The sequence below is a fragment of the Colius striatus genome, chromosome Z (assembly GCF_028858725.1).
Source record: "Colius striatus isolate bColStr4 chromosome Z, bColStr4.1.hap1, whole genome shotgun sequence".
Taxonomy (NCBI): Eukaryota; Metazoa; Chordata; class Aves; order Coliiformes; family Coliidae; genus Colius; species Colius striatus.
The window spans coordinates 64,411,978-64,435,750 of NC_084790.1; the positions used below are offsets into that span (position 1 = coordinate 64,411,978).

The 23,773-nt window shown below is 39.1% G+C and overlaps 1 protein-coding gene across 1 annotated transcript; it reads left to right on the forward strand.

Annotated features, from left to right (window-relative positions):
- On the forward strand, positions 1–16,806 carry PSAT1 (phosphoserine aminotransferase 1). The gene is made up of 9 exons (XM_062018030.1): positions 1–78; positions 2,247–2,307; positions 3,444–3,513; positions 4,578–4,783; positions 6,386–6,558; positions 7,617–7,786; positions 11,321–11,449; positions 13,984–14,121; positions 14,779–16,806. Exons 1-9 carry the CDS (start codon positions 19–21, stop codon positions 14,882–14,884), a joined length of 1,113 nt encoding a protein of 370 aa, XP_061874014.1. The 5' UTR covers positions 1–18; the 3' UTR covers positions 14,885–16,806.
- Positions 16,807–23,773: the final 6,967 nt, after the last annotated feature.

Consider the following 23,773-nt stretch of genomic DNA (forward strand, 5'->3'; position numbering starts at 1 on the left):
GGCAGCAGTGCGGGAGGCATGGAGCGAGGGCGGCAGGTGGCTAACTTTGGGGCCGGGCCGGCGAAGCTGCCGCGTTCGGTGAGTAGCAGCCGGGTCCCGTGGCGTGTCGGAGGGCGGGTGTGCTGGCGTGCTGGCGCTCCCTGCGCTGCGGGGGCAAGTGGCTTCTCCCGCGGGCTTGGGCCGTCCTGGGCTGAGGCGGCGGGACGGGACAGGGCGGCGCAACCGCTCGTCGTAGAGGCTTCTGCGGGGGTGCCGACAGACAGAGAGGGCCGGGGAGGCTCGAGAGGACACTAAGGAAAAGAATGACACACGTAGCAGCGAAGCTGCTTTTCTTCTTCCCTCGCTCACCACTCAGTTGAATGCCCTGGGAAGATCAGCCTTACGGAAGCGCACTCTACGTGGCGCTGGGATTGCTCTCCCGGAGAGCAACTTTCCTGACTCCGGTGCATCAAGGGCTGTATCAGTTTCAGGATGGGAAGTGAGTCCTCGGGTGGACAACTCTGTGTTACTTGTTGGCTGATAAGTAACCCGGTAGTTCCCTGGGAAGTCTTTCTTTAAAGCAAGATAGTGAGTGTCATGTGTACTCAACCCTCTGGAAAATTGCATCAGCAACCATAGATTATCCAGTTACACATGGAGAGGGGGTGGCTTCTTTCAAGTGGTATGCATTTGACTTTCAACTTAAGAGTTATGTATTGTGGGAAACATTATTTTCTTAGTTTCTTTCATAGCTGGCTTTATTATTATATGTGTTATTTATAATTTTTCTTTAGGTTGACCAATTTGCTTATATGAGCTTTTTTCTTTCCTAGACTCTTCTCCTGGAAATGTCCTTTGTAGACTATGCTGCAAATAAATTTGTTCTGTCTTGCTGGAACTGCTGCAGCATGCAACTCCCACAGAGAGTTTAGGCTTTGAGGGAAGCACAGCTGAACTCCGGGTTATTAATCAGTTTTTTCTCTTGAAAATGCAATAGTCTTGTGTGTACTATGGTATCACTTGACTGTTTCCCTTTGATTGTGATCTGATGCCACATATGAAGTGCTCAGCCTCAACGAGGCAAGAAGATGGGCAGAGCTCTTCAGGGCTATTATAAGCCATATCATAAATATCTATTGCGAGGCATTTGCAGATTGATAGATAAGGAGTGTTGCTAATAAATTTTACGAGCAGTTTAACAAGCACTTTCTGATAGTTTCTGTGTTTCCTTTGTCCTTTTCTTCCTACTCCTCGGACTTGGATAAGTTTGCATGCAAAGAATGTGATTGTTGAAACTTGACCGTCTCTAACATCAAAAGGAGCTCAGTTTTTTTGGTTGACCTGTTGGTGACCAGATTTTACAGTTGACGGGCCATGCAGATATGTTGTCAGTGATTCCTTCCTGCAGCAGCTGTCCAGAGCATGTGGTTTCTTGGCAGATTGTGAGGCACATGCATATACAATATTTATTTGAATGACTTTTCTGATGAGACTCCCTCTCCTCCTCTGTCCTTTAGGAGGAGAAAAGATTGTTCCGATTCTCACACCAGAATTTACTGAAGTAGGAAGCTGCAGATCCAGTTGTTAGAAACTAGTTCCACTTTATTGATATTTGAGAGCTATTAGAGAAGAAAGAAAAATGAAAGGCTGAAGCAGCAGGTTACCTGGCTAAGGCTCCTGGGAGTGATTACTCTCTTTTTATTTTTGGATTGTCTCAAAATTTTGCTTCATTTCTTTCTTAACTTTGAATTACTTAGAGAAGGCTTATCTTCAAAACATGTGGGACTTTGTTCTGTGGAACCAGTCTCTGTCCTCTTGAGTCAGAATTACCCAGTTCCCCAAGCTGATTATTTTCTTTGTTTTCCTCTATACCTTGGCTGTCCTATTTGTAAAAGTTAAGTGAAAGAGGAGGCATGAGGGTGGGTATTTAAGATGCTTGATTATAAAAGTACACATGCAAACATTAAATGTTTTGTAGAAGGCTGGGAGTTTCATCAGACTTCTAGGAATCATTCTGAAATCTGGAAATATGAATTGAAACAGTAACTTAAAACATGGCTTCTACAACAAGCGTGTGATTTAATTATGCTGTCTTCTGAACAGTCTTCAGCTACTAGACATGACATCATCATATTGTTGCTTACTCTAAATGTCACTGGACAAGTGTCAGGTTACTGCAGTATGGAGCAGCTAGCATATGTGCATGGTGCATCAGTGACTCCAGACAGTGGAAAATTCCTTTATTTGTGGCTCTTTTCAATTGTTAGGTGCTGTTGGAAGCACAGAGAGAACTGGTAGACTACAAAGGACTTGGTATAAGTGTTCTTGGTAAGTCTTTAAAAATTCTGGGTTTTTTTCAGAATGAAGATATTTAACCAAGAGTTTTAGCTCCTTTTCCTTTCCAAACCTTGTTCTGGTAATATGTATGTCTGGAGAATACTTTTTTTTTTGTACTGCTTTTCTATGCTTTGTCTGGAGACCATAGAGTGATGCATAAACAGACATTGAGTGATCCAAAACAAAGGACTAGAGACAAAAAAGATAACTAATCATATGTAAAACATCAATAATTTTGAATGTTAGGGCAGGGATGTATGTGTGTATGTATAGACGTATATAGATATAGGCAATATGCAAGAAAGATTTTGTATCTATAACATACTGTATATGTGTACACATAGATACACAGACATACACATACTATATGTGTGTGTATGTATAGAGATACCATATGTAGAATCTTATGTAGTATGTAGCAAAATATTTCAAATATATTTAGAGTATAGCATCCTTCCCATTCTTCTTATGCTGCCAGTCATAAGAAGAAAATATCTTCTGTGCCATGGTAGCTGACTAGCTTTTCAGCCCCACAGAATTTATGTGAGAAGATGGTCAGCATTGTACTAGCTCTGTGAAACTGATTGTTTGCTAAAAGTAGAATGTGCAGCTGTCTCTGCAGAATTGGGATTTATGTTTAAATGATACACCCTTGCAGATGGAGAGAATGCATCTGAATTTAATAAAAGGAAATAGTATTAAGAGATCTCAGTGTTTCATTAGGACTACTGCATGAAGAAGCCTTGTTAAAAGAATAAAACAAAACCTTGTAGCTTACTCAATACTTTCTACTGCATTAGTAGCATAATGGATTCATGGAGTGAGGGAAAGCTTTTCTAGAGAATATATTTTCATGCAAATTTGGTTCGTCCTGGAAGTAGTGAGGTCATGTGGATGCCAAATGAGAATGGGCTGGATTTGCCTGGGTCTGGACAAGGCTGAAGGCAAAAGTCTTGTGTGAGTACTTAGGAAGGCTCAGCAAAGGGAAAAGATTTGAAAGGGAAATGGGAGCCTTCAGGTATTTTGAATCTATAGTGTAAAAGGTTTAAAGCTTAACTGAGTTTTAACATCACATTCATATGTTATAATTTTGTTTCATGTTATTTCCTTGTTCCTTTCCACCGAAGAAATGAGCCATCGGACCTCAGATTTCACAAAAATTTTAAATACAGCTGAAAATCTCCTGCGTGAATTGCTGTGAGTTACTTCCTGCTCATTTTTATTTTATGCTTGTGCTAGCAGCACCAATAATGACTAACATGGAGACCTTTCCTTGAAAGCATCTGTTTGTATGTTTGGAGAGGACATTGATCTTCTGTTTGTCTGATGCAGATGTATTTGAAAGTGACATTAGGTTAAGATGCTTTTTATGTGTTTACTTTACACTGACTAGTTGACTTTCCTCTGAAACTTTAATTTTTGTCACCTTCATAATATTCATGAACTGCATCAACTTGTTTCAAAAAATAGGTGGAAGCAATAAAAATCAGTTCTCTAGTGGTACAGAGGTGGTCTGTACATTACTCATTGGTCTGATTTTATTAACATAAGCCCTATGGATGTGTTTTAGAATCACTGATAAGAATCCCTTTTCCTATTTGTAGTGTGACACATTTTAAGAAGTTTGAAATAAATATGTTGTGTATTAGAATTAATGTTCTCATAGTAGTTTAATGATGTTGGTCACATCATATGAAAACTTGACTCTCAGTCACAGCCAGAGTTACTATCAGGGCAATTTCAATGAGTAATTTGAACAAGTCACTTTTTTGATTGTATGAACAGCTCCTTATGGCACTTGCTCTGCATATACATTGTACTAAGCAGTTTCACTTTCAAATTGAAGGGTCTCAAAGCTGAATTGTACTGTAAACACTTCAATGTGAATTTCTTAACCTGACAGAAGAGCAGTGAAGATAGCAGTAGACAAAATTACAAATGAGCATTTACTTCTGCTAGAATATCATTTAAGTTTGTGTGTACTATGATGATAAAGCCACTCATAAATCAGTTTGTTTAATGCTGTCCAAGGGAAGAACAAGATTTTTCAGCAAAAATTTATTGGTAAAATGTATAGCACTAAATACTTAAGTTGCTACTCAAGATCAATGCTGAGCTAAGATAATGAGATTTGGTATAACCTCTTGGAAAAAAGTCTTCTATAATGACAATATTCTTCCTCACTTGCTGTTAAATGCATGGTATTGAGATGCATCCTGTGTCTTCTGGGAATAATATAAATGGCAATTTCTTTCATGCAGAAATATACCAGAAAACTACAAAGTTATTTTCCTCCAAGGAGGTGGATCTGGTCAGTTCAGTGCAGTCCCACTTAATCTTATCGGTTTAAAAGAGGGAAGACATGCAGATTATGTGGTTACTGGAGCTTGGTCAGCAAAAGCAGCTAAAGAAGCGGAGAAGTATGCAAAAGTGAATATTGTCCATCCAAAACTAGGAGCCTATACAAGTAAGTTGATGATTACATCCATCCATATGAATGCTTAGCTTTTTGAGTCTTTCTGAAAATTGATCCAACTAGGCTGTTGGGTTATTGAAGGTTACAGAGTTGTCTGACTGGCACTCCAAAGACTAATGCCACATCTATGTTCATCACTGGAAAATCAGACAGTCTCCCCTAGAGAAGACTTGAGAAACTAAGCTGAGCAGATCCCAGAAAATAAGAAGATGTGTGTCAGTAGGGAAATGGTCTGGGGTGTCTGGGTTTTGTGTGGTTTTTGTGGATTTTTTGAGATTTTTTGTTTATTTTAAAAATTGATTTAGCTGAGTTCTTAAGCTACATGCAGGGATGTGAGGTATTTCAGTTTCAGGTATACCCAGTAGTGAGGTTGTTCTGGAATTGAGAAGTATGTCTGAGTTATTAACCTTATTGTCCCAGGAGATGGGCAACTTGCATTGTTACCTACTTTCAAGGCTTCCCAAATACCTATCTTCACCATCCACGTGTCGTAACAGGCAGTTGTCTCTGGAATAGAAGATGCATTTTCAACTCTTACCCTTGGAGCTTAGAATATTGGACATAGCATATATCTGAATGACCACACTTTAGAATTACAAAAAACGTGTTAACTGTAATTGAGGCACTGGGGAATTCTTGTGAGCCTCATATTTTTAAAGAGCATTTAAAATATATAGTTTCTCATTGGATACACGTAAAAAAAAACCTTGGAGCAGGAATGCTCAAGTTCTGCTTTTAATTCTGCTAGTCATGCACACTTTTCTTCTCTCTGGTCCAAATCATAGCATTTGAACTGGGAAGAGTGGTAACAGCACAGATAAAGAATATCAACATATAGTATCTGTATCTATCTCAGGGAGGAAGAACCTACAACTTCCCAGTCTAAAGTAGTGTATTCACTGCGTTTGTTTGTCAGCTGTAGATAAGGGGAGAGGCAGTAAATAATGGTGGAGGCAGTAGCAGTACGTCTTCTCTCTCACGTTTTGGAGGAGAGAAGAGAGGAAGAGCAACCATTTGTTCCATTCAAAACCTGTTCTGTGCTGTCAGGGCATGTCTGCATGTTCCCTTGTTGACAGAGGAAATCTTGGTTTTGTAAATCAGTTGCAAAGCTTAAATGGAGGGTAGGTAGTTAACCTTGTGTTCAGCTTGGGCAAGACTGAAATGCTTCTGGAAATGCAGAGTAACACAACTTTAGAGAACTTTGCCAGTGAGAATTTGGATGCTTCAATGATTCCAAAGGTACAAGGATTCTCAGACTCAATGCCTGAGTGCCTCTGAAATGCTGTTTTAGGCCCTTAGGTTAGTAGTTTGTAGTCTGGGATTTCAAACCTGATGGAAGTCCCTTGAGGAATAAGGGCTGAAAACCAGAAGGATGTTGGCAAGTTTAATGATGGTTCACGACAGGATTTTGGGAATGCACTGGTATATTTTCTTTGCATATAAATTACATCTTCCTAGTAACAAAATAATTAATGCTTTGTACTGCAGAATTGTTCTGGGCTTGCACTTAAGTCCCATGTTTGAGTAAAATTGCATGTCAGGAAAATGACTTGTCTCCAGTGACCTTTGGTTTTCTTTTTTTGTCTGTCTCAGACATTCCTGACCCAAGCACTTGGAATCTTAATCCAGATGCATCTTATGTCTATTATTGTGCTAACGAGACTGTTCATGGTGTGGAGTTTGACTTTGTACCTGATGTTAAAGGAGCAGTCTTGGTTTGTGATATGTCATCAAACTTCCTATCCAGACCTGTGGATGTTTCCAAGGTATGGTATTGGACACAGTGGCTGTCAAAGCATTTTCCAACTTGAATGTATGTAATTGGGCACTTTGAAGTGTCTGGATGGCCAGAGATGCTGAGCGGTGAAATTAAGAAAAACATATTTTGTTAATTGAGTATCTGATGGTGGATAATGTCAAAGTGTAAAGTCTGATATTTCGATGTCTTTCTGTTGTCCTTCGGTCATTGTAAACGTACAGAACTGTGCTGAAATTTTTCATGTTAATAGCAGTTCAGGGTTGTCTCATGTATGATCTTTACTGATGCTGTAGCTGACAAATATTTTCTGATTCATATTTAGTCTGTAGATAGTATTTATGGCTATAGCAGGGGGCTGTAAATGTGAATTTTTGATCCTGCACATTCCTTGGAAAATCCATAACTCCTTTGTGCGGTTAAAACTTCCAGTGCCTCACAGTTACTGTGTCTGTTTTATAGATTATACAGAGGCAGAATATAGTACTTGCTTATTTTTGTAAAGTGTGTTATGAGTGGGGTGTGTTACTGACCAGTGAAGCTGAGTGTTTGGCCTTTCTTGCCTGTGGGTAGCAAAAAGAGGGGCAATTTCCTGTACATTCATCTTGGACTTTCCTGATCGGCCTCTTTGAACAGGTGGGTTTTATGATGCCTGTTTTAAGATACCCAATTAGTTGAAAATACCATGATCTGTGTATGAATTTATTTTTAGTATGCTTGGTTGGAGTAGTGTGAGATTGAGACAGGCTGTCTTGAGAATTATTTGTGGCTAATGAGCAGATATTTAGGGAATCATTGGAAAACTTGCCGTGTTTTTCTACAGCTGAATGAAGATACGTGGCCCTGATAAGACATACATGGGGTAACAACTGTAGCTGTAAGAGCACTTTGAAATCATTACTTCTCCTAAGTCGTCTTTGACATACGGCTTGCTCATTTTCAACACATTCTGCAAGCCATTCAGCTGAGTTGTACACCTGTTGTATAATGATACTGGTGTATTGATTGGTTCTAAGATGTACTAGTGAATGCATGTAACACGTCTTTCTTTTCTTTTTAATCTTAAAGTTTGGTGTGATTTTTGCTGGCGCTCAGAAGAATATTGGCTGTGCTGGAGTTACTGTTGTGATAGTACGTGAGGACTTGCTGGGATTTGCACTGAAAGAATGCCCCGTAGTACTGGATTACAAAACACAAGCAACGAATGGTTCCTTGTATAACACTCCGCCGTGCTACAGGTAACATACCTTGCCGTTTAGTATTTCCTAGTCAGAAAGCTGCTGTGCTGCCATCTGCTGCTGCAACTGAGAAGAGCTTCAGTAGTCGAGTACTTGACATCCAGTCACTGATCAAACGTTGGAGTTTTTCACGGGATTCCTGGGAAAACGTGGAATGTGTCCAGCCGTGTAACGGCAGTAGGCTTTGAGGTTGCCTAGAGGGACTCAGTCAAAAGGGACGTAGTACTTTTAAAAGTAAATATTCTATGTTGTTCATTCTATTGTAGAAGTTTCAGGGTCCAGCTCTGATGCACATTAACACAGCTGTAGTGAATTCAGTGGCGATGCTTCTGTCATTGTGAGCAGGTAATTTGGCACTTGGTCTTCTCAGTATGGATTTGATTTAATTTCTCCTGAGGTTGTTCTCAGTATTGTTCAGCAATAGAACCTCCAGATTCCTATTGGTTTCCTGTGCTTCAAAACAGTAAATATTATTGTTATTAAAACCTTCAGTAATATAAAATAATAAAAGATTATGTGCTCTTTTAGTTTTTTAATGTTTTGTTCTAGCTACATGATTCACTACTGTAAGTTTCTTTTCAAAACTGAAACTTTTTTAAAGACTGTGTAGTCATTGATTTACTTTATCCTCTGCTACAACTTCTAATATTTTACTAGTGCTTCAGTGTCTGGCCTGATGTCCAAAAATAAGATTGGTCCCACTTCGTAGTCATTGCTAGCAATCAAGGTCATAAACTTTATGTATCTGGTGACTTCCTGTATGCAAGAAGAACTGACTACAACTTGTTCTTTTGTGACTACTATCTCCTAGCTTCTGATAGCTAGTGAAATAACTTTTGTTATTGGAATATTTATGCGTTGAGCCAGTAGTATATACCTGTTCTTAAACTAGAGCGTTTATATACCAGTGTCCACTAAAACTAATACTTAAAAGAAAAGGAAATCCAGGTATCCTTTTTCCCAGAAGTTTTAAAAATTTACTTTGAAGAAAATGATTTAAACATAAGATTTACTTTTGATTTAGAGAATTTGATAGCGCACTCTTATATTGATGTTTAGTCTCAGTTCTTATAGCCTTTTCATATGTACCAGAATTCCCAAAGTTAAATTTCCTGATGATCTCTGACAGATGTTCAATGCACTGTGTAGCCATAACTATAATGATTCCTATGTATACAGTGCAGTGACATCACTTACACCATTTGTATCTCTGAGTCTACTGATGCCTGCTATGGGATGCTCTGTTGCAGTGATAGAGGCGGTTATCTTAATTTATCAAGAGAAAAGTAAATCTTGCGAGCATGTGTCTATTCCAGATTTTACACGGCAGAACTAGTTTTCCCAAGGAATATACATACTGCAGAGTATATAGTAATGATGTACTCTTGCTGTCAGCCTGTCTGCCTAATTGGCTGGGTGCACCTAGTGTCTGCTGTTAAGAAAAGAATTAACCTTATAATGTTTACAGATATTTTCTTTCTTTCTGTGTGTGGCTTTAACATAGGCAATATGTGTGCCTCCCCCCCTCCCCAGTGATAAAGCCCCTGTTTCACGATCAATTATTTTCCTGACTGCCAAGTCACACATACTGTTTTGGACACTGTGTACTTGCACATGCTGAGCTTTTCAATCCAGCCATTCATGTTTTCCAAATACAAAGTTATTTCCATTTGAAAAGCCAATGTTCTTCTTAGTCTAAGCAGTTGAATACAGTGTTGCTTCTCTGGTTTGAGAAACAAAACAAATTAAATTCTGCAGCTTTATTTTAGCTAACTGCAAAGATCTTCTGAAAAGAAAATGCTGCTTTAGCTGTAACTCAGTATCTGTCAGTGACATTAAGGGGGTAGTGGGAGATTGAGAGCTGATAATGAAGTTGAGCTACAGTCTTTCTACTTTCTGATTGCTGTCTTGCCAGATTTCACTTCATGCTACAGACCCACACTGGAGTACACTCTAGAATCCAAAATGAAACAGATTGAAATGTTGGCAGGGTGCACATCTGTTTACTTGTCTCCAAATGCCTGTTCCAGTTTTTACAAGAAACTGGCAAAGCTTCTTAGTTCTCTTTCTCCTTACTGTTTTCTGTGCACTCCCAAATGGTTTGCTGGCAAACAGGCAGGAAATATTAACTGAATTTACAAAAGCTACTTCAGCAGCATGTTAAATTAAATTAAGGTGATGCTAATGGCTTTAACTTCTTGATACTACAGAGCTTGACTCTTCGACCCTAGCCTGCTTAACAATCAATTTGCTATAAAAGTCTCATTTCCAAGCACTAGAATGCATTTAAAATTGGTCTGGAAACATTATTTTGACTGACATGAAAGAAAGAGAAAAATCTTTAGCTAGCTAAGTTTTGTGAATGACTAAGGCTTACTTCTTTAAACTTCACTTGTCCAAGAAGAAGTGAGAGAAAGAGTTGAAAGTGGCCCTGTGTATTTGGCTAGGGCGTGAGCTATATGCTGAAGTCCTTTACACAGCGTACCTGATGGTGTGCTGTCATAAATATGGTGCAGTTGTGCTCTCAGAGCTAGAAGGTGCATTGTATAAAAGGCAGTCTGTGACTTCAGTTATTCTGCAGTCTTTCTGCAGCGTTCAAAGATTTGATCTTAACATCCCCATAGAAATTAAAAGTAACGAAGTTTAAAACAGCCTCCTGCTAGATTCATGTTAAGGAAACTTGTAGGATAATGTTCTCTAAGTACTCCCTTGGAATATGTAATGAGGGGATTAATAAAAGCAAGCTTGTTGGAAATATGCCATAAAAACTTGTGAACTTTTTTTTTTTTTTAATGTAAAGTATTGTAGTTGTGGGAAATGCCTGAACTTGAACAAGCTGAGTGTTGCAGTGAAAGCACAAAGGCAAAAGGCCTCAGGGATTTAACTTTTTTATGTTGCACTTAGTAACTAGCTTTGAAATACTTGGTCCCAAGCCACATGATGCAGCAGGCTTCCAGATCTCTACTTGAAACTTGAATGGTAAAGTGTGATAAATGTTTCACCAAACTTCACTGTTTATGTGGGCAGATCTTTTTAGATAGAAATGGGAGTGCAGTTTTTATTACTATCATTTGTAAAAATGTTTTTATATTTCTGGCATTATTAATGTACATGCATTTGAGATTCACCCTGCTGTCTTTGCTGAGGAAACTGCAACAAGGTGCCTGCTACTGATGTTTGCACTATGGATTTTTCTAGGACCTGATTGTAGTCAGAACTGACAGCCTGTGCATTGTGTCTGAGAGCCCCACCCATGAAACTTGTCTTCCTGTGGGACAAAGGAATGTGCTTGGTTTGACAGGCTTGTGTAGCATTTGAATTTCAAGGTGCTTTTCTGTGATCAAAAGACATTGCCTGCTTGGAGATGTCACAATTTGTGAAATAGTACAGATTTGGAGTTAGAAATATTAAGTACCCCAATGCCAAACGTAACATTTTGTTGCCGAAACATTTTGTGAACTATTTAAACAGGACTGTGTTATTTTTCTCTCTTTGAAAATAATCTGACTGAAAAATGTTGTTTTCCTTTTGCAGTATTTATATCATGGGATTGGTACTGGAATGGATAAAGAATAATGGTGGAGCTGCAGCTATGGATAAACTCAGTTTGATCAAGTCACGAATGATTTATGATATTATAGACAAATCTAATGGATTCTATGTGTAAGTTGCTGTGTTTTCCTCCTTATTTTCAGTATTTGATGGCAGAGACAAACATATTCATTTTAGCACATAAAAAAATTGAGGATTCCTACAGGAATTGTGCAAACCATTTGGTTGATAACTATCCAAGGATCAGTCTCATCCAAGTAGGAATTTATTTTAAGTTATCCTGGGTAGGTCAGTTGTGAAGCATATTAATAACATCTGTTCTAAACGTAATAGAACACAGGAGCCTAGGAGAACAGGATGCAAAAACCAGACATGCAGATTCTGGTACAATTCACTGAATCTCTTGCAGAAATTTGGGCCAGAACAGAGGAAGTAGTTTGTCAGAAATTGTAGAGACACTTTTGCATGGTATTCTTTCTGCCATCTCTTTCAGTAGTTAAACACTCTGCTTTTCCTCTGTCCAGCAGAGATTTTTTTGTTAGCTAATCACACAAAGTTCTGAAATGGTTTCTGAAATAGGAAGAGGAAGATCAGACCTAGACGTATTCAAAATGTAAAACATTTTCTTTATGTACAGTTTATTTTCTTCAGTTATTTTTGATGGTTTTCTGACGCAGATTTAACCATCTTCTTTTTATGTATTCTGAGGTATTTTTGAGCTCACAGGATCCAAAATATGTGTAGTTAAAAGCCGATGTTGTAATTCAAAATAATTCTAATAAAGTTAAAAAACTAGTAATTGATGGTGAAACTGCAAAATATTTTCCTTCACTTTCAGTTGTTAAATCAACAGATTTGAGACCTAATTAACTTTCAAGTCAAAGTTAGGATAGGGCACAGTAAATCTGGATTTAAAATTAAAGCTGGTTGCAACCTTAATTGGCAGGGATATATTTTCAGCATAACTTTTAATACATTCTGCTTATCCATTTCGTTAATGAGAACAGCTCTGCCTTTAGCAGTGCCATGATCAGGATTGTGATCCTACCCTACTGAAATCCTGAGGGCTTTTCATAAACCTCAGTAAGCAAATGAAGCCTTAAAAAACATTTTGTGACAGATAGAAATCTGTTTCTGGAAAGCTGCTCTGTAGCGCTGAGCAGGAAATGCAATGCAGATGGGATGGTAAATAGTCAACTGGGAAGCCAAAGCAAGCTTTGCTAACTGAGCTGAGTGCATCTTACTGAGCAACACAGTTAAAAGACTGGTCATTTTTTTTTAATTGTATCTATGACGAAAAGGGAGGCTTATCTGAAGCTGCTTTCCCAGATGTAATGTGCCACCTAATCTGTGTCACACTTCGCTGGGTAAGCGGTGTGATGAGCTCTTTAGTGAAAGGAAACTTTCTTCCTCAAAGTGCTGTGTGCTGTTTGCAGTTTCCTCCCCAAAGTCTGTGCACTGAGTTACACTGGAGTGCCTAATAGCAACTGGATCCTCTAAAAACTGTAGTGTAGTTACAGTTACCCAAATATGGGAATGCTTACAAGCATAGGCCTTTATCAAGAATGTTTAATTGATTGCACCTAAAGCAGAACATTTGCAAAGGCAGATATTATGACTGATTTTTACAATTTTTTTTTAAATCCTCATAATGGAGACATCTGTACAAAGGAACAAGGAAAGAACTGAAAAAGAACAATACTCATTCTTTCCCAAATAGAGTAATAATAGGTACAAAGTTTACATGCAGGTTATGAGAAAACTTGCTCCTAATGAATCGCTCTGCAAGAATCCACATCACAGCCTTGGGAAACAGTCAATCTGGAGGCTCCATTTTCCTTTAGGGCTTTTAGTTACACAGGAAATCCTTTAGCTGCCTCACCTCCCCACCCTTCTGCCTGATTCTTACCTTTGCAAAGTATTTGAGAAATTTTGCTTTTCATATATCTTGAATTTTCTACTTTAGATTAAAGATGATTTTAAGAGACTAAAGAGCTGTAGTGTACCTCATATATATTATGGCCATGTGCGTTGTGCAAGATTTGTTCTAGGGATATACCTTTTCTACTTGACATGTTCATGATTCTGAGTAACACTAATGTAGAAGGTAGACTGAAACCGCTAACATAAGTCTCTAATGTCCATAGACATTTCTTTATGTGATGTTCTTATTCTTACTTTTGTCTCTGCTTAGCTGAGTCAAGCTCCATTCTGGTAGCACTGTGGCTACTTAAAAATAAGTATGTCACTCTTTGAAGACAGAAGAGGTTGCTTCATACTCAGTTAAAGTTCACTGTAACTAACCTCACTTACCATAGGCAATACAACGGAGACTTGTGGGTGAGATGGTGGTTTTTATTAGGGTATGGCGGTTTTTTTTAATTAGATCTGTTTACAGTCCTCCTGTGGATTCCTCTAGGGAAACTTTGAGTATGTCAGGAAGAGTTAATAAGCCTCCCACTTAACTGTTTCTGTTATTATACTTGGCTTAAAAAAAAGAAAGTTGCTTTCTTTCACAGAAAGTAATCATCTTTTCAACCATGCAAGAGTTATGTATGTGCTAAACAGATGCAATTATTGTATATAGATGAAAATGTAAATTTAACACAAAATAGGTTAATTGTTACATCCTGCAACTTTTCTAGGTGTCCAGTAGAGAAAAAGAACCAAAGCAGAATGAATGTCCCTTTCCGTATTGGCAGCATCAAGGGTGATGAAGCACTGGAAAAGAAATTTCTTGAGAAAGCTGTGGAACTTAACATGATATCTCTGAAGGGACATCGGTAGGTATTAGGCAGATAAGTCCCTTTCCTGTGCAGAGTAAGTTTACTACAGTGATGCAGCAGCAGGCATTGTGTATTGACTTACCAGCCCTTTCCACTTGGAAGCTGTTCTCGTACTGGTTTGGCATCACTTGGGAACAGCAGTCTAGAGACTGTAATCAGACTGCTGGTGGCTCAACTGTTGCTTAGGTATGCTGCGGCTCAGAGACCTTTTTCCTTAGCTCTGCTTTTTTTCTCCAATTTCATAAATCTGGCTCTGGGCAAATGCCAATAGAAAGTGACTCTTGAGGTCAGATTCTGTCATTGTATAAAGCTTTTCATTACATGGCTTGTGTACCTGATTGCAAGAGTTCCTTCCCATGTTTAGTTGTGTCTGTGAGGTTAAAAAGGATAGCTTTTTGATGTCATAGGGCTACAGCAGTGGAGCCGTAAACAGTAAATACAGAGCTTCTCCCAGAGCTGTAATTAGTAAATATAGAGTTTCTCCAGATTGCAAGCTTGCCTTGAAGAATTGACTGTTGCTTTTAATTCACATAAAATGTAAAATTTATCCCTTTGGAGTAGAGGTAAGTTTAAATGTTTGTGGATGCTATTAATGTATTTTTTTAGAACATCCTAAACCTTTTTATTATTTTTTTTCTCCTCTCTTCAATTCAGATCTGTTGGAGGAATCCGTGCCTCTTTATATAATGCAGTAACTGTAGAAGATGTTGAGAAGCTTTCAACATTCATGAAAAGCTTCATGAAGATGCATCAATCATAAATGCCTATGGGTTAGAGCCTTGCTGCACATCTGCGAAATAGAAGCTAAAGGGTTTAAAAGTTACGGTGGTACCGCACAGCTATAGCGCACAAGTTATATTGTCTTTTAGTTCCTGTAGCTATTTTAGTTAACTCATGGGGATTGAGGCCCAATCTTGCAATGACTTGACAGCCTTGGCTTCACTGAAGGTGAGGACCTCCAAACTGGTTAAGATTTGGTTCCAAGATTTTCAAACCAGTACTCTTAACATGTAGTTAAAACCTGAGTAGTGTTATGAGGTGCAATAGATCTGAGTCTGTTTCCTGCTTCTAGTCACAAATGGCTTCAGCAATGCCTTGTTTTCAGTAAACTAAAGGAGGCAAAACTTGTCATAAGGTTTCTTTAATGCTTTACAAATAAACTGACTGCACAGTTAAGCTATAACTAACATTAAGTGTTCTCTAGGATATCTGGTTGCTCTATCAGATATGTTCCAACACTATTTAGGAGTTAATATTGGTGTTTTTAACTTGAGGACCTTGCCTTCAGACTTCTGCTGTCGTGCAGACTATCCTAACAGTTTCATGTGCCAATGGCCATTGTGATTAAAGTCTGTAGGACTGGGCCTTTTTGCATATTTTCATTTATTGGCTTAAAGCTAGGATGCATGAGTCTGTAATTAAATCAATTTATAAGATGTTTATTTCTCTATACATTTTGTATATTAAACCTCTCTAGGTTATTAATTTTATATTCTTATTTTGGAATATGCGTATTTGCTCCTGCCAAAAATTTGTTTTTAATTTGTTAACCTTGTGCCAAACTGGATTGCTGTGTTCCACTCAATGGATCTGTAACTTTCTGTACACTGACTTCCTAGCCTGAAATGCAGGAGACTTTCTTGCCTGGTGCTTCTTAAAAGTCTTCCATCTCTGGTTGATTACATATTTTCTCTGCCTTTTTGTTGTATCCGTTCTGTAGCATTTTGTACATGGGGCTTTGCTTTGCCCAGCTGCAGTCTTGACTTCTGTGCCTTCTCCTGGCACCACTTTTAGTTAAGCTTTCTCACTTGATTTTTCTGGCTTATTCCAGGCTTTGATACTTGGGACTAGAAAGGAAATTGTGGCTATGCAAAGGTCTCAAGAACATCTTCTGTGATAGTACCCTCAAGTTAATTCTCATTGTGTGAATTTACTGCCAATGATGAGATATTGACACATTCCTTAGATTTTAACTTACATAGATGCTATCTGTTAACATCACAGTGTTTAGCATCATTACTGCAGATCATTTTAGACTTGAAGCTCTTTGGTACAGGATTGGGATTTTTTAATTTCTATGTGACACCAGTACGGTGGTAACAATTTAATAATGACAGACCATCTCTTTCGTGGTGGAACCCTACAGCAAGTCAGTGAAATTGTGCTAGGATTGAATTACATTCCTCTCTGAAAAGTCATCATTTTGTGACTACTGTTTTGAGATTTATTTTGTCAGCTTAGTGTAACTCAATGTAATTAAACAAATTGGGTGAAGAAAATAAAATATAATCACAGCATGCCATGAGGTACCAGTGTGTCTGAAGCTTTTGGTTTTGTTACTTTCAGAAGGATGAGAAGTCATCCATAATGTGTGCTAGAAATTTGCTTTACAGTGTTGTCGTTGTCCCTAAAAAAACAAGCTTCCCTCTGGTATGTTTTCTTTGTTTCTGAAAATAGTCATCTCTCCAACTAGCGTAGAAACAAGAGCATTGTTATGAGAAGGTTTTGAGAACCCTCTTTGCCCTGCCAATCATGAAGATCTTAATTCAGATGCAGTATGAAGCTTTCTGACTTTCTAAAATTCTTCTTCCTCTGAATTGTGTACTTTTCTTTCGGTAGTAGCTGTGGCTCATGTGTCTCCAGAAGTTAGTAAACCTTTCTGGTTTTTTATAGTGTTACATTCCTCTTGGCAGGCATGTTTTAACTTGTGATTGCAAGAAAGCTTGTACTGTTGTAGACAGCTGATTCATAAACCCAACAGGGAACCTCTGTACTGCTTCTCACTGTGCCTGGAATCATGTCAATTAAAAACAATATTTTAACCCAGAAAGGCAAAAAACTGTGTAAAAGCAAAATGCAGAGTGAAAACTCCATTAGCAGGCAGTGATTGATTGAATATCACGAGGGGGACACAGGAATACTGGGAAGACTGGAGCATGTGCTGAAGAAATCAGTTACTTCAGATTTGTTTCAGACTTATCTGTGCAACGTTACCTTTCCAAGTTGCATCTCTGAAAGATGTAATCAGATGATGAGCCATGGTGGACAGAAATCCCCCTTCCCCTCATCAGATAAGTAAGATTCAGCAGTTTGCTGAGAGTCCTGGCCTATTTGCTGCGTGTCAGCACCTCCAAGCTGGGTCAGAAACTGCAGTGTCTGGAAGCAAGGATTTGCTAGGTTTTATATGAATATTGCTGAGACTCTCAAATGTTTAGAAAAGTAGAACTAAAACACTATTCTCATCTTGAGTTTTTTCATGTGTAGAGAGGGAAAAGTAAGATGACATTTTTCAGTGATCAGTGCTTTTAATACCTGTTTCAATGAGTTCTCTCTGGTCCATCTCCTAGCTTTTGATTTCACAAAAGCAGTTGCTGGCATTCTCTATGGTATTAGAGTTGCTGGCCAGCATCTTTCCCAGGCATGACCTAGAAGGAAAGCTGCTGGGGAGGTTGTTCAACTCCCTCTGTCCCTGCTCTGTCAGGTGAGGAGGGCCTTAGCCCCAGGGGAAAAAAACAGTACATCAGGAAAGTGTTCTCTTCCAGAGGACTCCTGTCAATTGTCAAGGACCAGGTCTTTCTGTGGCAGTTGAGGTAAGCCTGCACAAAATAATTAAATTAAATCTTTAAGCCTGGCACAAAATAATTAAACAAGAATTAGAGTTATTAAATAAGGATTAAATAGTGAAGTAAGGATTGCCACATCCTTATTTAACTAGTAATACAAGTGTAGATAAATGATTAATGTGGACAGTCCTGTCCCTGTGTCAGCTGACATTCAGTATTTTCACTTTTTTTTTTCCCCCTTTTTTAAACTAATTCTGTTTTTCTGTTCAACTTGTAGTTATCTTAATGTTGTTAGAGGTACCTAGGATGTTTAGATGTAAAAGGTTTAGGCCTAGTATTGACTTTCAAGTAAGCGTTTGGAACTAAGCAGGAATAAAAGACAACACACACTGATGGATTTGAAATTGTGAAAGTGTGCTGAGAGCATTATTAGGCCTAGCACTGTATTGGTGTATGATTAATGTTCACTGTATTTCATTCTCTGGGTAAAAAATAAAATGAAGGTGAACCTCTTCACATTTGTTAAGGATGTACCTAATTAAAAAGTGAAATCTTACAAGGTTTTACATGAAATCAGTCACTTTAATTGGAAGGATGTATCCCCATTCCTGTTGGTAATTGGACTCCTGATAATTTAAAATCAGGATTCATGGCAGTCTATGATAAATTGGTCCCTTTTAGGCTAAAGAAGCTAAGAAGTTCTAATTATCAATGGATTACTGAATGGTTGGAGGAGCATGATCAAAGAAATGCAAGGAGATATATACAAGAGCTGGTAGCTTGTGAAGATGTATTAACTTTTTTTTTAAGTAGCTAAGGAATAAATGTGTATTTGATGAGACAAAACCAAAAGCTATACAGTTTTTGAAATCCCAGAAACAATCATCTCCTATTTTTACATAATGCATAAAAAGCAAAAATTGAATATTTTAGTAAATGAATTAATTACAAAAAGGATATGAGGAAATCATACAAGAGTTGAAATTTGCTAAACTATTGTAAAAGAAATTACCATTAAACTGCTTAGTTATAATTAGTTTGTAATATAATGAGCAAATCTGAGTATGATTTGTGTTTTAGTTCCATAATGTAAATGGAAGACATTTGAGAGAGACATTTCTAAAACTAAGGGTGATAGTTATAAACACTTCTTGCTGTATTACTGAAAAAAAATGTTCTCCTGCAGTGTAAGCAGTACATTTTGGACTTGAAACAAACTATATGAAACTTCCAAATTCTGGTGCTAAGTTTTGTAGCAGACAAACCAGAACTATGGAATTATAAAAGCTGGAGAACTTAGCTGTGGGCTGGCACTGCCCTGCCAGGGTAGGGTTACACTGTCTCATAGCTTTTATTTCCTACCAGAGTAGCTCCAATCACACTGCTTTTGGACACATTTTTATAAGCCTCCTACCTTAGGACTAGGAGGATATTAGTGCTTTTTGCAGTTGTGATTGTGCTTCACTTGATGTCTCTGTACTCTGTGTTGTGTGTGACTCAAGTTAAAGGTTTTGGCTGTGGAGATATTTTAGTGAGCCATCCAAACTGTAACTCCTCCTTTCTGGTATGGTGTAGAAGTTTGTCTAAAATTCCCTATATCTGACTAGTGATGTGAAGTGGTTTGAGGTACAACAGAACATTGCTGTGGTGGTGTGAGGGGTCCTACATCATGGGAAGAGAAAGGATGAGAGATGTTGGCAGCAGGCCTATATACTGTGTAATTTCTGTAGGAAGCATTGGGTAACATTAGAGATGGAGGGTGGCAGCTGGTGAATGGGAGGGTGAATTGCAAGGCTTTGGAAGTAGGTTGCATAAAAACTAAAGCAGAGGAATAGAAACATAAGAAAAACATAGAACGCAATACAAGATCATGTTGTTACTTTGGACAAGCCATTTTGCCTATTGGTGTACAATTTAGAATCACTTTAAGAGGTAGCCTCTGCTTTGCTTCCCTGTGCTCCTTATCCAGGAAGGGTCCTGCTTATTTTGTAACTCCATGGCTATTAATGTCAACATAAGGGATGTAGCAAAAATGTGGCTAGAGCAGGAAGCGTGGCAGAACAGACCTGGGTATATCAGTTAAACATGAGGGTAGAACTGAGCTCTCACTTCACCTACACAGACGTGCAATGAACCTCCAATGTGTAACTTACTTGATCCATATTGTAACCACAACTGCAGATGAACAAAAATCTCCATTCAAGTGCTTCTTTATGTCTCTATAATGATCGGAGAAGCAGTCCCATTATGTTCTGTATGCACCTCAGCACTAGTTTTAATTACAGCGTTACTTTGGAAGGAAATTGCTCATTTAACAGCAACAGCCAGACTCTTTAACTGACGGTGAAGTGTACATTTCAGTAAGTGAAAATGAATCCACTATATTACCAGCAAACCTTTATCCTTTTCATGAAAAGTACACAAATTTATGTGTGTACAGTAAGCCAAGAGTCCTACTTCTGCCACTACCACGTTTGACAGAGAAGGCACATGTCTGGATTTCTGACATTGGCTCTCTGATGAGTTTTGTTTGGTTTGATCTGTCCTCACTGGTTGGTAGGTACTCTGACTCATGGATGAATGGGAAATGCCCCCCTCCCATTTTCTACACGAGGAATACATCCCAAAAATTAGCCACGGTTTTAAAAGTGTGGGTAAATAGTGCGTACCCCTGGATTTTTTTTAAAGTTTTAATTCGTGTTCTGATCATGTTGATTCCTGTAACTTTACATATACACTGAAATGTGATTTACTTATCCAATATGGAAACAGTTCTACAATTCTCCCATGGATATTACTAGGTAAAAAAAAAAGTCTCTGTATTGATCATGGAAGAAACGATGCTCTGGAAAGTCTCCACTGGGAGTATTGCTTCTGGCTCTGGGCTCTCTTGGGCAAGAAATGCATGAACCTGTTGGAGCAGGGGTCCAGAGGAGAGCCACAAAGATATCAGAGGACGGGAGCACCTCTCCTGTGAAGACGGGCTGAGAGAGTTGGTGTTGTTCAGCCTGCTGAAGAGAAGACTCCAGGGAGATCTTACAGCAGCCTTCCAGTACCTAAAGGGGCTGACAAGAAAGCTGAAGAAGGACTTTTCACAAGGGAATGTAGTAACAGGACAAGGAGTAAGGGCTTTAGACTGAAAGAGGGTAGGTTTAGATTGATGTAAGGAAGAAGCTCTTCTCTGTGAGGTTGGTGAAATACTGTCAGAGGTTTCACAGAGATGCTGTGGATGCCCCACGTCTGGCAATTTTCAAGATCAAGTTGCATGAGGCTTTGAGCAACCTGGTCCACTGGAAGGTATTCCTGCACATGGCAGGAAGGTTAGAATGAGATGATCTTTGAAGGTTCTTTCCAACCTAAACTACACTGCTTCCGTGATGAAACAAATCTTTTATTTTTGTGTAAGGCTAGTATAAATCTTAGTTCTTAATTTGTACCACCTGTGAATCAGTTCTGCTCATGGCAGAATGGTAGAAGAAGTATGATTTGCCAATCCATCCTGAGGAGAGGATAAATGAATAACACGTGCAGTTCGCAGATCAGAATAACTTCTCTCAATACTGAAATAATATTTGCAAATATCAAGCCAAAATGCAGGTGAGCATTGCTCAGTTTTTAGTGAAGCAAAATGAACAACATCACATGACTGTTTGACTGACTGTATTTGCTTTTGGTTCTCACTTTCATTAAAATCATGTTTCTTTAGATAAGTTAGTTAATTCAAGAATCCCATTCCCAATTGTAAAAGATGGGGAGCTTGTTTTACTAAGAATGGTCATATAGAAGGAAAGCCAGTGAGGAGTTTCCTTGAGGGATCAGATGTTTTGGGATGCAATACAAAGCAGCATCAACTTTGGCTCTCCTTGTCTCTGTCAAAGGCAGGAACCTTTTGCTTGTCAAGAGGTTTAGTTGTGGAATAAGGTTGGGTCAGAAGTAGGCAGGATGTATATGTCTTTGTAGAAGAATAGAACTATAGTCACAGAGGAAGATGCTCCAAAGACCGCATAAACATTCTGGAGTGCTGATACTCATTATCCTCTGTGTTAGCCCCTGCAGAATGCCAAAAGCTTCTCATTATGTCTTTTACACATGATAAATAACTTTGTATTTCACTCTTTTATTTCGGATTAAGCCTGTGGTGGTTTAGCCCTGGCTGGGTACCAGATGTCCATCAAAGCTATTCTATCACATTCCCTCCTAAACTGGACAAGGGAGAGAGAAATATAACAAAAAGTCTCACAAGTCAAGGTAAGGACGGGGGGATCACTCAGCCATTACTGTCATGGTCAAAACAGATGCAACTTGAGGAGAACTGATTTCATTTATTAACTAGCAGAGTTTAGTAGGCAAATGAGAAACAAAACCTGAATCTTAAAACACCTTCCCTCACCCCTTCTTCTTCCTGGGCCTCTCCCTCCTCCCCACTCAGGGGTGCAGGGGATGGGAGTTCATTACAGAAGGACTTTGCTGCTGCTTCTCAGGGGGAAGCCTCATCACACTTCCCACTGCTACACTGTGGGATCTCTCCCATCAGCCACAGTTGTTCATAAAGTGGTCCAATATGGATATCATCCACAGGAGAAACAGTCCTTCAGGAACAGACTGCTCCAGCATGGGTCACCCACAGCAGGGTCACAAGTCCTGGCAGCAAATTACTCCAGAGTGGGCTTGTCTCTCCATGGGTCCACAGGTCCTGCCATGAACTTGCTCCAGTGTGGGCTTCTTGTAAGGTCACAGCCTCCTTTGGGCATCCACTCACTCTGGTGTGTGGTCTTCCATGGGCTGCAGGTGAGTCTCTGCTCCCCTGTGGCCTCCATGGCTGTAGGGGCACCTCTGCTCCAGCACCTGCAGCATCTCTTCTCCCTCCCTCTGCAGAGATCTTGGTGTCTGCAAAGATGTTATTCTCACTCCTCCCTTCTGCTGCTGTTTTGCATCTGTGCAGTAACTTTTCCCCCTTCCTAATCATGTTAATCACAGATGTGCTAACTGCATTGCCAATTGCTAATTGTCTCAGCCTTGGTCAGTGGCAGGTCTGTCTTTGAGCCAACTGGGACTGGCCCTGTTGGCTAGAGGGGAAGCTTCTAGCAGATTTTTACAGAAGCCACCCTTGTAGACCCCTGCTACCAAAACCTAACCATGCAAACCCACTACAAAGCCAAATGAACAGGACAGTCATTTAGAAAATGTGGAAGACTGAGAAGTTCTCTGTGTCTCAGGAGATACAGATGGGAAAGATCCATGGGCAGAAGAGAATCAGTGGTTCACAGGATTGCCCTTCTCCTCACTTTGTGCTGAGTGGCTCATAGTGCTCTACTAGTACTCTTGTGTCTGCATGTGTAAAAGACATTGGGACAGGATCCTATGCAGTGTAAAGACAAGTGATCAATTCTTAAGTATGAGTAAATCTGGAACATTCAACTCGAGGCAAAGATTGTAAAAGGTCAGTAAAGGTATTAGTGTGTTAAAAGACTTAACAAAGCCTTATAACAAAAATTTGACCTTTGCAGGGCAAATTGTAGTTCAGGTCAGAAAGAAATCTATTTTGTGGACTGTTCATAGCTTAGCATGGTTCATCAGGTGTAGAGATGAGGTCCAAGAATACAAAACCGAAACAGTTAATAAGTTGCACAAGAGTGAAAAGGCAGATAAGCAGTATTTTGCTTGAATTAGGGCATCATCAGAGATAGCTGCAGCTCTGATGACTTTCAGGGCCTAAATCTCTTACGTCAGCTTACCATTCTAGCTCACAAATGGAAAATTTTCCAGTCCTCACAGGCAACTGGGGACAAGCTGCAGTACACCTCTGAGAAATTATGATTCCTGATACTGCAGCATGGAACCGTGAAAGAGAAATTGATTTCATTCAAGGATTTAAAGAGCAGTGAATAGGCTGTTACATGGCTGACTATGTTCAGACTATCTTTAAGCTGTTTTACAACTTATATACATCACACACCCCACCTGAAAAACCTGTGATCTAAGGGAGCTTATGGGATGGAGTGTCCCAGGCTTCTGAGTGTGAAGGCTGCTTTGAGTTTATTCTTCAAGTGATGCTTACCTTATGGGTTTTTTTTTGTCTATAAGGA